Source organism: Motacilla alba, chromosome 7 (assembly GCF_015832195.1).
Source record: "Motacilla alba alba isolate MOTALB_02 chromosome 7, Motacilla_alba_V1.0_pri, whole genome shotgun sequence".
Lineage (NCBI taxonomy): Eukaryota > Metazoa > Chordata > Aves > Passeriformes > Motacillidae > Motacilla > Motacilla alba.
In genome coordinates, this window is record NC_052022.1 from 6,449,087 (window position 1) to 6,467,017 (window position 17,931).

The 17,931-nt window shown below is 40.9% G+C and overlaps 1 protein-coding gene across 19 annotated transcripts in view; it reads right to left on the reverse strand.

Annotated features, from left to right (window-relative positions):
* Window positions 1-945: 945 nt before the first annotated feature.
* Window positions 946-17,931, reverse strand: part of R3HDM1 (R3H domain containing 1) — an 81,860-nt gene continuing 64,874 nt past the window's right edge. For 15 of the 19 annotated variants that reach the window (XM_038142749.1, XM_038142743.1, XM_038142738.1 and 12 more), the window contains 9 exons: window positions 16,531-16,685; window positions 15,831-15,979; window positions 13,599-13,702; window positions 12,821-12,988; window positions 9,737-9,906; window positions 9,377-9,527; window positions 8,047-8,126; window positions 7,189-7,273; window positions 946-6,174 (listed from right to left, as the gene is read on the reverse strand). In XM_038142749.1, the coding sequence (XP_037998677.1) occupies window positions 5,819-6,174; window positions 7,189-7,273; window positions 8,047-8,126; window positions 9,377-9,527; window positions 9,737-9,906; window positions 12,821-12,988; window positions 13,599-13,702; window positions 15,831-15,979; window positions 16,531-16,685 (1,418 nt within the window). In that variant the 3' untranslated portion in view covers window positions 946-5,818. The remainder of the gene's footprint in view (window positions 6,175-7,188; window positions 7,274-8,046; window positions 8,127-9,376; window positions 9,528-9,736; window positions 9,907-12,820; window positions 12,989-13,598; window positions 13,703-15,830; window positions 15,980-16,530; window positions 16,686-17,931) is intronic. The other 4 variants (XM_038142746.1, XM_038142744.1, XM_038142748.1 and 1 more) reach the window with 3 other exon arrangements.

Genomic DNA, 17,931 nt, shown 5'->3' on the forward strand with positions numbered 1-17,931 from the left:
TTATATTACATTCTCAAATAACTACAATTTTAGAAGTGGAAGTCTCCAGCTGACTTGTTGGATATGCTTTTCCTGAGAGTCTTCAGCACAGGTGTGTCTGGAAACAACAGAGGTCTGCAGTTTAAAGGCCTCCAAAAAGACAGGATAACTAACTCATAAGTAGAAAATTTTATTGAGAAAAAACAGTTTGACAGCTGGAGCATTACCTGGGATTCAGTTCTTTGAAGGGGAATGTCTTGTGTGTTTTCAGTTATTGACATGGGAAACAATGTAAGGCAGTAATTTGCATTCTAAGGGAATGATTTTTTCTCCCCAAAACCAGGACACATACATCTGGATCAAAATGGAAAGTATCTTTCTTAGGGAGTTCCTATTTTAACTTGCACTGCTGCTTCACCCTAAGTCAGCAGTTAATTAACAAATCAAAGTTATCAGTTTAAGCCAAGTAAAAGTCAGCAAATTTGAGCAATGTAGAGTCAAGGTCTGGTGTATTTCCCAGGCTGTATAAATCACTGTGGTAGACTGTCAGAGCACACTTAATAATGATGCTTCTTGTTAACTACATTGGAAAACCAAAGAAGGGCAAAGCTAATTAACCCTACGACTAGGGCAAAAGTTAGGATATTAGAAAGAAGCAGAATGCCAGCTTCTCCATCTCAAGTTCAAACTGAGGCCACTGTAATTGAAGTATGATGTGCAATATTGCTTGTAAATACTCTTTTTTAACTGCCAAGTAATTTTGGGAGATCCAGTGTAACAGATCCCTTGGTGTTGAAGCCAGTCCATGCCCAGCCCGTGACGAGCGTGCCTTCCAGCTCTGCTCACCTGGGTCTGAAACATTCCACTGCTGCCAGAACCAGGGATCCTCATCAATCCCTGCTCTTTCAGATTCCCACTTAACTGGGACACGGGAGCTGAATGAAGAATAAACCTCACTGTTAAGCATTATCCACAGCAACACAGTTTATTTTTATAACTTATTCCAGTTTTAAAAGCATACAGCTGCCGGTGACACACAGGTTGCCCTCTACAGCTCTTTGGTTTACAGCACCAGGCTCATTTGACATTGGGGTTTCTCTTCCCAAGTGCAGGCACAGTCCCTTGCAGCTGCAAGTGTCCCATATAATGACTCGGTGCATGAGCTTTACCAGTGGGACTGGAAAATGAAAAAATAGCAGCAAACACTGAAGTGTTTGTTTCCTGGACCAAATTTTAATGCTTAATCATGTCTTCAGCAAGTTCCACTTTAAACCCGACAAATTTTGACAGACATTGTGAAGTAGTTGCAAGCAGGATAAAAACGAACCCTTGCAGTGAGGGCTGCTGAACGGAGTCAGGGCCAAACCCCAGCCCTGAGAGTCTGAGGACACAAGGCAGACACTGAAGTAAGAGGAGGCTCATACACGTCGTGGTAAGAACATAATTGTACACATTTTCAAGGAATCCAAGAGGCAACTTAATTTACACTGAAGGTCTTGGATGTAGATGGAGACTTTGCTCTTAGGTTTCAGAATAAGATAACTTACAGGGGCTTAATTTTCCGATTGTTCTGGAAATCAGGCCCTTTTAAGGGTTCTGGTCTACACCCAAGAAATGAAGCTTCCAAAATGAAGTCACATTAACATTGTGCACTTTAGTTTTATACTTACTGACATCAATAGCCAAAATACCCAAAATGTTTTAAATGTGAATAGGAGTAGGACATTGAGAAGAGGCAGTGCATCAACCTTCATGAAAACCAAGCTGTAGAAACATTGGAGGGATTGAAATAATTCCTTTCATAGTTAGAAATTCCATATATAAAAATTCCAGCTACAGTAATTTTTTCATGACCTGTAACTGAAAGGTGTTTTGGTCAGTTTTCTCCAAAGCTTCATCTAAACATTCTTTGCTTCAGGGCTGAATACAGGAACTTGAAGCCTGCACCAATTTTATGTGGAAAAAATATATCATGGAAGTAAACAGTATTTATAGAAATTTGTAATTTTGGCTCCCTTCCAGGAATCCAAGCTAGTACAAGGTGAACTCAAAACAACAGACAAGTCAAGTGTGAAGTTTTAAGGCACAAATGAGTGTCATAGGATGAGAATACAACTATTCATTCCACCTTGGCAGGGAACTGGCTTGCAGGAAGATAGGATAGGTAAAAACTTCTCCCTGTGGAAGGTGTGTTGTGTACCCAGGTACCTTACTGCATTCATTGAGCTACACAGTTCTTCTGGTGCTTTGATAAAACCCGTCTGCAAACAGCTGCCCTGTACCACCGCATCTTCAAACATCACACTGCAGGGGTTAGGGGTGCTTGCAGGTGGAGACACCCAAGCACCGCAGCCTGTGTACACCACAGCACATGGTTTCTGCCCTCATAGACACTCTGCTCCTTTTCGTGTCATTTTTCTAAGCGTTTGTGAGTGAAAGGAAAACATTTCCTATTAGAACAGGTGACATCAGCTCCGCGAGGAATGCCAGGGAAGATGCAAGATGCTTGTTCCCAACCAGCCCTGCCTTTCCAAAGCACAGCAGCCACAGCCTGGCAGGCTCATGTGGGCTGTGAGGATGTTTCAGGGTGTGCTGGAACGAGCTACCCAATTCCAGCATCAGGCCCATGTGGTTTGGGCAGTCCTCAAAGTATGGCACTTATATTTATATTCTTAAGTTTTAATTCTCCTTTTTTGACTGTAATATCAGACATTATATGAAATGTTCACAGTTCAGGGAGGAATTTTACAATATAAGTGTGTTAATTAAAAGTTGAAATCAAGAAATAGTAACTTTTAGTGGAGTGCATTTGTTGGCTTTTCTGGCTGCATTTGTTCGGCTTTTCTGCCTGTTCTTCCAGTGCTTTTCCTTAGCTCTAAAAGTTAAGACATGCTCTCAGTAGAACAAAACATATTATATTGTTGCAATGGAAGGCCTCACTTAATTGCTTTTGTCAGTATTTGCTTTAAAATAGCTTTAATGGTAAATGAGAGGAAGCTCAAATCCACTGGAGTACTAAAAGATTTGTTTAGAACACGAGAATGCATTTTACATGCCTCTATTACATGCATAAAGTGCTTTTATTTGCTTTCTAGACTGTGATCCAAATGCGTGGAACAAATGCAATTCCAGGGGTTTTGCACATAGTGCCTGGGCCTGTGTGGTTTAAGGAACCAAAAGGGGCAGAAGGGTATAAAGGCCAGGAAGGTATAAAGTGTCTTGGTTAGATGAGTTTGCATTGTTTGCTTACTGGATAAAGTATGAAATAGCACAAACCCAGGAATAAACTCAACTGTGAAGTGGGAATCTGGCAGTGCCAGAGTCCTGTGGATTGCACCTGTGTGACTCATATCAGCACATCCAGATAAAATAACGTAACCACCCCTGTTTAACACAGAGTGAAACATACTCAGAAAGGAGGCACACCTAACTGCACAGGGTCAGTTTCTGCATTGGAATACAACTGGCTTCTTATACGTTGTGATTTTTTTCTTCTGGGGTGACTTGCATTCAAGTTTATAACTTCTTTGATAAAAATTAAATACTTTCTGTGCCTTATTCCTAAGCAGTGTATCCCTCCCTTCCTGTTGTTTGGGCTGCACTCCCCATGCTTACCTTCTCTGTTTATCAGGAGGGCAGTTTATGAGATGCAGCGAGCCATGCACCATCCTTTGGAAAGGGTTTGGTTTGATGCAGATTCAGTGCTGGGGTCATTCAGGATAGATGGAAGCTCTCAGCGACTGCCCACCCTTCTATATCTTGGAAGAATCTTGTTGTAGAATGAGTTAATGGTGGGAGGCAGCTGCCTTGCTGGGCTGGGACACCTGTCCCTACAGCCCTTTAATCTCAGCCACTTTTACAGGATTAAACCATAATCCTCAACTAGCATGGCCATCAGCAAGAGGCAGGGACAGAACGCAGGCGTAGTCATGCTGTCTGTGCTGTTCAGAGGGGGTAATGGATAAACTGGAGCTTCGGGTGCAGTAAACTGCAGCAGCCCAGCCCGACGAGCAGCAAGGAATACACCCTCAGTGAAGCACAGCTTGAATGCCAAGTAGCATCCTTTCAGAAAGCAGACTGGAATGAGTAACTTGGCTTTTACCTGGGGACTTGAAGGTGAACTTCCTCCCCTTTGTTTTAGGGGAGCGTCTAAGGTGACCTTTAGTAAATACCTGTTGCTACAGCATTTCACAGAATCAAGTCCCATGAAACTAATTCATTGGCTACATTATTCCCAGACAGGTCAATTTTCTAGGTTTTCCTCCAAGTACTTCATCACTCTTTGGGTGTTCAGGGATAGAATAATTTGTATAAAAAATGAAAATCAGTGCTGGTTTAGGCGCCTTAATTCTTCACCTTCACCCCCTGTAAAATGTTTTTAAACACAAAGTTTACCTTGAGTTTCCTCTTTCAGAAGTCACAAATGCACAAAATGATAGCCTTAGGAAGTGACCAAGGTGTTTCTCGTCTACACAGCAAATCAGTTCCTGAGCTAAAAATAGAAAATCAGGAGCAGTCCCTTACAGCATCTGATTAATTTCTCTTTTTTATATAGAGAAACATTTAAATATTATGAAGGGCTGGATAACATAAATGCCAGAGGAGGAACAGCAGGTGGTTTTTAAGAGGTTCTATTAAGTTCTTTTCTCACATTTGAAAGGATTCCAGCCATTAACATGAGTTCATCCAGGTTTCACAAGACTCCTAGAAGCTTAAACAAGTGCACTGAAAAAGTTTGTGTTTGTAAACATTTATTCTTTTGAACTGAAAAAGGCTTGCATCAGCACACATTGTACAGACTTGCAAATTACACAAGTTGAAAAAAGTTTTGTTTCGTTTATGTGCAATGAATCTTTAATGTCCAGTGAGCATCTGCAAATGATGAAAACTTAAACTATTAAAAAGGTTTCCAGCACTTACCAAACACAATTATCTTAGCATGAAAAGGAAGAGAAAGAGACCCATACTGGTGGGAACACAATTAAAGTGCAAACATTTTGTCACTTGTATGAAGATACATAAAGTTTCTTCACACTTTTGTTAAAAAGAAATATTAAAATGTGATTCAGTGAACATTCTTTGTAACCTATTCATAATCCCCTTCCAGTAATTATTAAACTTGCTGGATCAGAAGCAAAATCTTCAAGGGTACAAACTTGTAATTTCTTTTGACATTGTTTGAATATATTGCAAAAGACAAGGACCACCTAAGGAGTTAGTTACTAAAATGATATTCTTTTTTTCTTAAAGAAAAACAGAAAAAGAAGAAAAAGAAAAAAAAGAGGACAAAGAGGAAAAAAAGAAAGAAGAAAAGAAAAAACACATGAGGGGCAAAGAACAGGTTAACGTGAAGATGTTGGGTAGTTTGCTAGAAAATGAATATAATTCCTTGAGAATGGTTCTCTTTTCCCCTCCACCAATACTCAGGTTCCTGCCTTGGAATGGACTGCTGTGTGCTGGCTGTGAAAAGGGATTATAAAATACAAATCTGCATATGGATTTTTATGAACATCTGCTGTACAATAGAACTTTGGATCTGATACAAGATTTCAAAAATATAAAACAAAACTACTATAAAAGTAGGGGGCATTTCAGCAGCGTTCCTTACAGAAAGCTGCCTGTCGCAAAGATGATTCCTTGCTATTGTCTGGGAGTAACTCTGTAAATTTTTTTCTTCATCTTGCTGGATTCGCTGGGTTATTTATTCTTCAATGGCGAATGTCACGTGACAAAACATCCCAGGAGTCTCTAGGAAGAGAACAGAAACCCCATGACATCAAACCGATCGAGGAGGGAGGACACGGAAGTAGTCACGGCCGAGCGTCCAGCGGTGTCGCTGCTACTGAGAGCTGGCCCTCTCCAGGACGTGGAAGTCGTAGTGCTTCTTGCTGCTCCTCAGGCGGAACTTGCTGGCCGCCGTGCCGCTCTGTCTCTTGAGCGCGCTCTGCGCGGCCGCCATGCTGGGGAAGGTGGCCAGAACCGTGTAGGTGGACGCCAAGTCCCCGGCCCGCGCGGGCTCCGGGCCCCCGCCGCCGTCCCCGCAGAGCCGCCGCTGCTGCTGCTGCTGCAGGCACTGGGAATCCCTCAGCCACCGGATCTTGGCACCCACTTTCAACAGTTCTCCAAAGAGTTTCTCTGCTTCCATACGAGTTATGCCTTCTGGCAGCTCAGTAATTTCTAGAACTTTCCCCACAACTGAAAGAAGAAAAACAACGACTCTAAATCGGTTATTGCGCTTAACGATACAACATCCTCAATGGAAAATTACTATTTCATACTTGGATCTCCAGTTGGCTGATACTAAATCCACGGGATTTGCCTTCCTGATATTCTAGAGAGCCTTTGGTCTCACGTTTAGTGCTGCTTACAAATACAATTTGCTTACTTGTACAAGTGTGCGAATAAAAGCTGGGAATACAAAGAGGGTCCTCGGAACAAAGAGGGGACAGTAGTAAAATCATCAACTCATCTTGCAGCAGGTTTCAGAACTCACTATAGCATCTCAGTGGCCTTGCCTGGTAATGCTCCACACATCACCATGCCAAAAAAATTACTCTGTCTTACCTCAAAAAAAAAATCCTTTCCACTAAATTGTCAGAAAAACTGATTTTTATGTAACTTTCTGTGAAGAGTCGACAGCAGGTAGCAAAAATTCTGAGTAAAGGTATTAAGATAGATGCCATCAGATTTTACTTTATTTTCATCATAAAAGACGACATCTTTACCAATTCCAATGAGCTAATCTGTAGATTTCCTAGTATGTTTCCCACATCCGCGTGCTTAAATATACTAGAACAGGAAAAACAAAAAAACAAAGCAAACCAAAGAGCACAAACTAATTTGTGGGTTTTGTCTGATTTCACTTGTTAGGCCAGTAAAAGGAAGCAGGAGTGTGTGTATTTAATGTAACAATATCATAGAACGTAGGTCCAGTAAACTGACATACTTGCTCTTTCTTTTAGTACTCTTCAATCCTGAACTTCTCTGGTCTTTTCTCCAGCCTTCAAAACTACACTTTTCCTGTTTAACTTTCCTTTTCCCCCTCTCCATTATTTTCTCTCCATCCTTATGTTTCCAATGTTTGCCATGTCCATTTCTGTCTGATTTCTCTTGGCTCTGGCCCTTCTCACCTGTGCTTTTCTTGTACATTCCCAGCCCATCCCCATAATTCATTGTTCTGGAGGACTGCGTCAGTCAGCAATTCCATACCTGGTTCTCCTGCACCAAGATCTGCTGAAGCAGCCTTCTTTGCTGGTTTCTTTCCCCTGTTTCCATGTCTGTTTCCAGGCTGACACTGGAAAGATCGACACAAAGGGAGTACTTCAACGACAATCCATCAGTATCTTACAATTTCCAGTCAGCTCAGTGACAGTGCAGAGCAATGTCTGGAAAATACCCTGCACTACCATGGGGCAGAGAGGAGCTTCACATCCAATCTGAGTTACTGAGTTTGATAATCCTACAGTCAGGCACATTCAATCCTTCACTACAGAAGAAAGGGAGGCAATGATGGGGGAAAAATCACCCTAAATCATCTTGGAAGAACAAAGAACATCGCTCTGCCCCAGCCATCACATCCTCTAGCTGGCACTGGGCGGAACTGAGCAAGGTAGAGGCAGGGGGCTTGTGTGTCCCAAAAACTAAATAGAGAGAAATACTTTCAACTTTGCTTACACCAATATTTTGGGTTTGTATTTCTTAAAAGGAATAAACTCGCTCTTAGTTTAAAAATTACCAGATTTTTTGTTGTTGTTGTTGTTTTTTTTAAGAAATGGTTACTTGAATAAAATAGTTTTAGCAATGGGTCCCCAAACTTTAGATTTAGAATTAGCTAGTGAATTTCTTAAAAACAAAAGCCATAGTTCAGATAAATGTTTCTCACTTTTTAATACAACAAACAAGAACGATAGGGAATATTGACATGGAATAAAACTTATTGCAAAGCAAGCACCTTCCACTCAATTACTCTCCAAGTGCAATAACACATTCCCCTGTTCTAGGTGGTTGTAATGGTAGGCCTGAATTGGTTTTCTTTCATTGTTTCATGAGATTGTTCTCTTTTAATACCTGTTGGCTTGTTACTTGTCCACGTAACAAAGATGGATTGTATTGCAGGGGTTGGCCAAGCAATGGGTATCTGGCATCTCCTTAAAGAGAAAGGTAATTAGAAGGGTTTTTCTGTTACAGGAAAGCTTCCTCCAAGTCCCTCTCACACTGAAAACGCTACACAGAAGAGAAAGCAGAACTGCTGTGCACAAAGCTGAGTCTGGCTGAGCTACAAACTCAGAGCAGCCCTGTCTCCATCAGTATCAACCACGTCCTGATCCCAAGGGGAAAAGGTACAAACTTCCTGGTATTTAGGGATTGCACTCAAAGTTTTTCTTCGCTGCAGTCTTAGATAAGTCCTTTAATTTCAGAATGAGTTTAATAAGTCTAAAGCTCCTCTCATGCTAATTTAGTCATTTCATGGTTATAGCCCTGATTAGAGCCAGGTCCATCTTCAGATTCCTATTTGTTGCAAGGATGCACAGAGACAATGCACTAGAAGCTTTCAATAATCACAGCAGATTAAGGGAGGTAAGAGGTGTGCTTCAAACAGCCCACCTGGAACTTTTACAACGTCAGAATACAAAGCAACGACAAAGATTATGCAACAAATAAGAGCAAGACAAGATAAAAAGGTTCTCTTTATCAATAAGAGACACATACAAAATTTTCTGTAAGTTTGGCTTTAAAGTAAATCTCTCTGTAAAACAGACCTGTTAATTTTGAGTTTGGGAATTTTCACAGGATACTTTTGCTCACTGACAACAGGGGTTTATATCACTGTATTATCAACTATCCTAACTCAGTGAAAACTCCCTATTTTCTGTTGACATGGCAGCAGAAGATTGAAATTCTTCTACAAGGATTTTTTTGTGTCCTTGGGTGGGTCCTATCTGAAATACTGACTGAGGTACAGTCCTGGCTAAAGGCTCCATCCCATCATGCTTCTTGTTCCAGAGAGGAATGAAAAATACATGCTTAGGCAGTGATGCAATTCAGTGCATTATCAACTCATGATTTATGTTTAAGACTGGAAGCTAAATTCTAGTAAACATTTTATTAATATTTTCAATGCTGAAATGGGAAATGTCACAAAATGAGAAAGCCAGCGTGCTAGAGAAACACATTAATGAGGAGATGAAAAGCCTTTGAAGATATGGGGGACAGTACCAGTGCAGAGTGATAAAAAGAATTTTTAAATGATGTTTCAGTGAATAATTTTGGTGATTCTGCTTCAAGAGCAATACTACAAAAGTGAGCCATAACTCATCAGAAAATCCTCATATAACTTCTGCTGTACAACATTCAAATAGAAATCACACACACACATTTTAGTTAACTAAAAATATACCTTGTCCAGGGACAAAAGGTCTAGAAAACTGGGACACGATAGAAAGAGGTGTCAGTGTGGGACGGATGTTCTTCATGTTTGACAGCTGGGCTGGTGCTGGTGACTGGGCCGGTGAGGTGGCAGGGCTGCCCAACTGAGGACTATGCTGCAGCTGGAATAAACAACACATTAGTGTTTCAAAAAGTACTCCTTGAACAGGCTGAACAGCACCCACAGCTTTCAAAGATTTTAAAAAGTTAAAGTAGCTCTATTAAGTATAACCAGAGCAAGATTTTTATTCCCCAAAAGGAACTTTTGAAAATAAGACAGAATTTATGCACATTCCAAGTCATGCTGGAGAAGCAAACCAGCGGCTCCTACCTGTGCAGCACCGTCTAAAGTGCTGAGTTCCGTGGCCTTGTGCCCGCGGGGGTGCTCACAGTAGTACTTGCCGGCTTTCCTCTGCGGCGGGGACGGGTTCCGCGGCGCGGCGCTGCCGGGCACGTTGAGCTGCATCATCACCACCCCCCCGGCGGGCGGCGGCGCCACGGCTGCAACACAGGGAGCCACAGCACCGTCAGCACAGCCCCTCACACCAGCGCCCTTGGCTCCGGGAGCTGCTGGTTTAGAGAACTGGAGCGCTATCCTCTGTACAATGACATTTGCACTGTCAGCTACACCTGCAATAGCTAACTTAGAGACGGCTTCCCGGAGAAAGAGATAGCGCAGCCACTGAAACTCACTGCAGAGAATGTTTTGGAAAGAAATCACTCTGTTTATTTGTAGTTGACAGTATTCAACATTCACTGCAGTTTCTATCAGAGCACTGTGTTGCAGAATGTGATATTCAGTGAAAATAAGCTTCATCGAAAAATAGAAGTTTCCTAGTTTTACATGATGCACAGCAATGCAGACTCCAAGTGATACAGTGGCATATATCAGAAAGACCGGGATCAACCTTTGGTCTAGGCAGGCTTACCCTCACTTACAAGTTCTCCCCAGGAATGCTTTTCTGGGCAGACACTGCAAACTGATCCCCACAGCCTGTCACACTTGGGTCCTGTGGTAGCCACAGAAACTCCAGAGCCAGGGGAGAACCCCTGAGCATCCAGCACTGTTGCACAAGGTTTCACACCAGGAGCTGTAAGGAGAGGCTGCCAAGAGACAAACCATCTCCCCCCTCTGCCCCAAGTAATTTCTGTAATGCCCTTCTTATTTGTAAATGGTTGTTTGCAATTTCCTTCTCTGCTCTACCCACTTTTGACAACATTTCTCAGAAGCCACGATTAAAACACACAGTTTAAACATCACTTAATCATCCAGAAAGCAGGATTCTGCAGTCTTCTAAATTTACTGCCACGTCATAGCATCAAGGTACAGATTATAAAATGCATTCGTCTGGTGTATTTTATAATGGACTATTGTTTTCACTACCCCTGGGCTCCATAAAAAGAAAGAGACTTCTTCAAAAATCAAACCAAACGATGTAGAATAAGAAACACAAAACATTAAAACTACACTAGCTTTTGTAAATTGTATTTGGAAATATGTATTACATGGCTAACTGAATTAACAATGTTTTCACATCTGTACTTTCTTTTTAATGGCAAGAAGTTTTAGCCAGGTGTTACAGATTGCAATTGAACCATTGGGTATCTGGCCAGCTTTAGCAGAGGATATAAATTAAGGAGTCCCTGCAAAAGCCACATCGTGAATATTTCTGTTTTGTTGCACAGCAGAATAAAATACAACTCTGTTTATGACTGCTACACAATCAGAAATTTATACAACACCAAAGTTTTCCACTGCTAAGGCCTTAACTTATCTAGTCCCTATGTAAACCTGAGATACACCAAACACCTATATACACACTACGTTTAGCACACAAAAATGGGTTTCATTTTAATATTATATGCATATATTTATACATTTTATAAATTATAATGATTTATATCTTACAGGTTTATATACAGTATTTCATTCTGCAACACTCTAGCATACTCTTTCTGACTTTGTTCTGTGAGAATCAAACACCCAACAAAAACATGTTTGTCTTTCAGAAACATCTATAGCACAATCACTAAAAGAGTGCCAATCTAAAATCCAATTTAAACTGCAAAAGAAAACTTTATACATTCAGAAAATCGTGTTTTTTCTTTTGCTTCTAATTCCCCAGCATTTCAGGAAATGAAAATAAATGGAATTCTTTTCCTAAGCAAGTATCCTGACACAATGAAGTGTCATACATGGCATGAGTCAGTTTGCAGACTGTTTGACTTTATGACCTGTCAAATGCCATGAGAAGGGAAATCCAGAAATCCTTCAAAGCCTCCCCAGCTTTACAGTCTGGTCCCCTCTAGCACAACTCTGCTGCTTGTCTGTGGACCTGCTCATTGGCCCCACCTCAGAGGCCTTCATTCAGCATCTCAATGGCTTCACTTGCTGAAAAGCTCAAGTTTTAATTTATTCCCCAGAATTTGCTCCCCCACAGAGGGCTTCCTCCTTCCTGAAACCTCCTTAACCCCCAGTTTACAGGTCTGACCCAGGCCATCCAAACTGCACAAAACCAGCCCTTCCAGGATAGCTGGGAGGGCAGAAAAACAAACCAGTGCAAGGCTCCCTTTAGACATTCTGAAATGACAATCTTCCAGAATTAAAGCCAAACAAACTTGGAAGCAAAAGGGAAACCCAACCAAACCTGCCCATGAACTGCTAATCCAGCTAGCTGGCCAATTAACTCCATGTTATCTGTTTACTAATAAACAGGTTCAAAAACACTCTAAAGATAAATGTTTGTAAGAAACACCACATCTGCAGCAGAATCTAGGTCATTGATCTAGGGTTGTTTAATTTAGTGCTTGCTCGCAAAATACTGAGATGGCAGAATTTGAGATTATCCCTTTTTTACCAAGCAAGCCTCTAATGTATCAAATTCCCTAATAGTAAATAAAGACCATGCCTGGGGTCACAGGATTGTTCTGCAGTCTCTTGTTTGGTGGCTAACCCTAGTGCTCTTATTTTCCTGACCAGTCCATCATCAATTTTACAGGTGGAACTTCAGAGTTTAAAGTGTTTGGATATTAACATTTATAAAGGTTTCATGGATTGACAAGATCAATGCCAGCACTGCTTTCAAACACACTGAGATTTCTGTTTACACACCTTCTAAAAATGACCCGAGTATTTTGTAGATCAAAACCTTCTGAACCTGACTTAAATGTTTCTGTTGAGTAACATTTACCTGCTGAGGGTGGCCTCCAGGCTGCCCCATGAGCCACTGTTTCACTTAAATTCTAATTGATCATTTAAAAAGAGACAACAATAGCAATACAGATGAAGAATAAAAAAAAATCAGAGATGGCACTCAAGTTGCAGTTATTCTAGCAGTTAGCCATGAAACCAACCTGCAATTTTACAGTGTGTTCTAGACAGAATGGCTTAGATGAAAACCCCAATAAAATGTACCTTTTTTTGGCTGCATGATGGAAAGACCAGTGGGTGAACTTTTACATGATGAGGGTGGAGACACTATGCTGTAGTGCACAATGGAAGCAGCCTGCTGTGGCTTTGACTTGGATGAAGGTGGCAATAATGTAGGAGGTGATGGCTTCTGACTTGAATGGTTGCTATAAACTATGAAAGTAAAAGCAGTAAATAAGGCTGCCACAAAAACAAAACACCCCACACAGCTTTGAAGTTCTTTCAGCTTTCCAGCAGGTCAAAAAGGTACCCCACAATGCTCAGTTTTCAAACTCCTCTCAAGACCTCCTAAGAAAATCACTGCTCTACTCTGTTAACTGAAATCTAGAATGGTTCTTGAGTAGAAGAGCCAAGTATGCTGCTTCCAAAATATACCTCACTCCTTCTGTCAAACACAGACGCAAATCTCAATGTTTTCAGACCCATCTGGCTATTCAGAAAAGGATGGAAGTCATTCTGCTGCCAGAGTATGGTTCCCATGTCTGTCATAAATCACCAGTAGATGTGCAAGGTATTATGATGTATGGTATTGGATTTTAAGAAAGTAACTTGAGATATTTCAAAGATTAAAAAAAAATTGAGATTTCAAATTAATCTGCTTCAGCATTAAAAATGGAAAATAAATTCAAAAATGGAAGAAAAGAGGAAATAGAATACAGCAGTTAATTCTAAATCAAACCCTTAATAGCAAATATCCAATCACCCAGCATAACAATAGCTAGACATTTTTTAAACTTATCAAAAAAACCTTTGTTCTCCCAACCTGCACACTGCTGTCCTTGAAGCTGCTGTGAGTTGCACGGTGATGATGTTCTAGGAAACTGTATCTGCTCTGATCCAGGAGGCTGCAGATATCCTACAGATGAACTGCAGTAACAAAAAAAGAACATGACCAACAGGCATTTATGCTGCACTCATTTAATCACGACTTCTGCGTTTGCTGTGTACATGCACTGCAAATCACTGAGCTTTTGTTAATTTAAAATCAGTAATATTCCCACCTACCCTGAATTCATTCATTCTCCAGAAGACTGAAGCTTCCCACCTCTTCCTTAGCAAGAACACGTGCCCTGCCTACACTGAGAAACTGTATTAATTCACCTATTTTGATATTCTGTTTTTGTGTCCACAGCTCTCTATCAGCATAAAGACATGCAGAATAATGATAAGGATAAGACAATTTGTTGTCTTGCTCACTGCAGCAGAATTAGGTCTCGGTTATGAGATCCCCACAGTCTGTGCCACGAGGATTTGGGATGCAGTCCTTCAGCTGGGGGCTGGCCCTGGGGCAGCACAGAAAGACAGCTCTGCCCCAGGGCCCACTGACACAGCCCAGAGAGGAGATGGCTTTTCCAAAATGGGGTGGGAGATGGAACAGGACTCCAGGGGACAGACAACCATTCAGCTGTTTGCAAACTGTAGGAAAAGGATAACTTTAAAAGTTTACTTATGCCAGGTAGTTTTTCAGGGTAATCAGGGGAAAACCAGGTAACAGATACAGCTAGATTCTATTTTACCACTAATACTCAGCCAGAACATCAGGTTGGTGGACCATAATCAGAACAATGCCTATAGAATCCTGTACTAATAGATAACCATTCTGAGAATAAAACAATTCCTTCAAATTGCGGGAAAAAAAAAAAAGTAGGTTTAATCCTCTTGGACCTACTATTTTTACCTATGTTGTCGAAAGTTTGTTCCATCCTTTGTCCCATAGGTCACTTATATAATTTTAATTTAAAGATTCCCTTCCATTAAAGCAGACAAAACCAAGTGAAAACTAACACAGATGCTTTCACACAGCTTCTGATCTGCCTACTGATTCTAGCTTTCAGCAGTGACCTGAAGGCTTGACACTCAGCTCCTGCAGAACAGCACTCTGCTTTCCCTGTTCAAGTGCTGCAGCACAACTATTCTGATGAAAGCAGATGCTGTCATTGGCTGCTAGTTTGCTCTGAATTCCTAATAAATGAGAGGGACATTCTAAATTACACAAAAGATCAAGCAACCAAACTTAATTTAAGAAAAGCCTGGAATTATGCCTACCTGTGACTTCACTGAATCTCAAATATAAAACAGAAAAGGATTTAAAAACCCTTCAGATACAAAGAACAGGAATCCAGATTTAAGTAGACGAAACCATGCGGCGATGACACAAATACTACTGAGGTCTGCACTCTCAAAAGGATGAACAAGCTTCAAACTGCTGCTGCTTGTTTAAAGGCTCCCAGGTAATTTTAAATGCTGCACATTTGTAAGTTCAAAAAAACTCGAGAAAGGGAAATTTGTAAGAAGCATGAATCCTAATGAATTCTCCTAGGCACTTGCCTATCTGTTCTCAAATAGACTAACAGACTGCTTTGGGGACACAAATGTACATTCAGGGAGGGCTGTACATGCAGAGCAATTTGCTGCTACCAAGGTAGGTAAGAAAAAAAAAAACCAAAACCAAAAGGTTATTTATCAAACAAAAGCCAAGTTTCTATACTTGTTTCACACCCAGCTAGGTGCCAGCAGGCCTCATCTACAATACAAAGTAAGCTAAACCTTTTCCATGCAAAGTTTCAAAAAAGAAGTCAGTCTTATTCTGGGATTCAAATTATTTTTCCTCTATACATTATTAATGTAGTATTTTTGTCAAAACCAGTGAATATGGATAGTCATCTTGAATATTACTGCAGAAAGACTGAACTGCTGAGCACACTGGTGTCTCCTGGGTAAGAAATGGAATGCAGAAAATTTAAGAGGTGGAACTGCAGTAAAGTATTGCTGAAAGTGCTATGGAGACAATGTTTTCCAGTCCAACAAGTATGTCATATTTAAAGCAGTACTGCTTGTTTCACTTAATTGCATAAGAGCAAAAAACAAATAGAATGCCTGTAAGTCTGCTTTTAAAATAATAGTTTTAGTATCTGCAGTACTAAAGCCAGATCCTGTCAGTTCTTACAAAGCCACAAGCCCAGCTGTTGAGAAATCAAGCATCAGTTAAACTCACCTTAGATTGTTCTGTTGACCTGATGGAATGACACTGTAGTAGACTGGCATTCCTGTGGTGGGCAGTCCTTGGCTGGACTGACTGGGAATTATGACAGGCTGCTGATATGTCTGCTGGGGCACTGCTTGGGAACCTTGAGGCACCGAAACCTGCAATGGGCCACACAGTAAGACTTTCTCCTGCAGCCAATGGTTCTGCCTCCTGACCATCAACCAGTCAATACAAGAATTTAAAAATAACTCCAGAAACTGAAAGATCTCCTGGAATTCTCTAAAACCAGAATAGTAGTGGTAACAGTAGCTAAAATAACAATACCATATTAAAAAAACCCCTTTAAATCGTCTTCCTCCCAAATGGAAATGTTGCCTCCAAGGGGCTCCATGAATTAACAGATATTTTCTGTACAACAGAAAGTGGGGTGGTGGGAAGGAAACCTTCAAGCTTTTCTTCCCCACCCTCTGAACTGCAACTGACGCAGCACTTGGCTTTCAACAGCACTAGAACTTGTGCACTTGTGACAAGTTCTTGTTTCTTCTCACTTCAGTTGTGGGTTTGTATCTTTAGCTTCTGTCCCCAGAGTCACCTTTGGCACCTACTTGCAGCTTTCTACCATTTCTACCATAAAGCAAAGGACTTAAAGAAAACCCCAACACTCAAACCCACAGAAGAGTCATTGGAAAGTTATGAATGCATTACCCACCTGATAAGATGGCACTGAGGGATATGGAACAATCACACCTTGAATTTGATTCCCAATGTTGTTGTGTTGGCCACTGACTAGATTTTGATTCTGAGACTGCTGAACTCCAACTAAACCCTGGTAGTTTTGCTGCTGGTTGGGCAAAATCTGGTAACCTGAAATTATACATTTAAATCTTACTTTGAAATAATGAAAACATTTTAAGCATAGTTGCCTATTCAAAAATACACGTGTAGCATTTTCCAATGGCTTGTTTAATCTGGCGGCTTCACAACAGTTGAACTTATCATGCATATAAAAAGAAGCCAACATTAAAATTAATAGATTTACTCATTTGGATTCAGCATGAAATATTATCCAGACTGTTTGCAATGCTGCTCCCACATGCGTGCACTATCCATTTACACTCTGGCTTACATGCATTAACACCTGGATTTGACAGGTGAAAGCTGGAAGCACTTGAACAAGGCATGCTAGACAGGATCAAACCCAACTCATTGTCTGGCACTGTGAACAAGGCCATTCCAGGTACTTCGGTTTGAAAATCCTACATATGCAAAATTCAGCTTGGACCTCAGGTGCCCCAGGGGTCAGAGCATCTTGACTGCAATTCAAAACTAAATCAGACTTCAGGAAAATTTGCATAAGGCCTGTGTGCAAATCCTTTCCAAAGGGGCAATTTCTTCTGAAGTCTGTAATGCTAAAACCAACTGGGGACTGAGAAAAATCTTCCAAGTTCAAACTATGTTGGTACATAGTGGAAGATATTTTATGTTCAAAGTTATCTTAGGGACACAAAGAAAGATTTTCGTATTCACCCCTCTACAGTGTCTCGAAAACGATTTATTATTGTTTAAACTGATATCCTCTCCTAGCTTTCAAAAATTGCCTAAACAAACCCACCCTACCCCACCCCAAAACCCAAACCAAAACACCCCAAGCATGAGTGCCAAACAGGAAATTTGTGCATTTATAAAGTCAAACCTAAACTCCCCTTTCCTCTTTTTTTAAAAAGCATTTCGCAGGTAACTGCTACCATGATCCAAACACATGCAGAACACAAGTTCTTTTTCTCTCATGTTCCATCATACAGGTGTGCACTACTTACCCCGTCAGCAAAACCCCAGCACAGTCAGTGTTTCTGAGACAAAGCCAGTTATCCCTCCAGAATAACAAAACTGGGCTTGTCAAGATGCACTGACAGCAAGAAGAGTCTGTGTTTGAGTTGGACACATTCACAGCCCACTGACCTTGACATTCCCCATGCTCCCTACCTTGGCAAGGAACTATAATAGAGCAAATTTAGCTGCAAAAACTCCCTCGGGTTTTCTTTAAACTGTGCTAAAAAAAGGCTCAGTCTATTCTGAAAGTAATCCTGTTAACATAAAACACTTTTTTGTG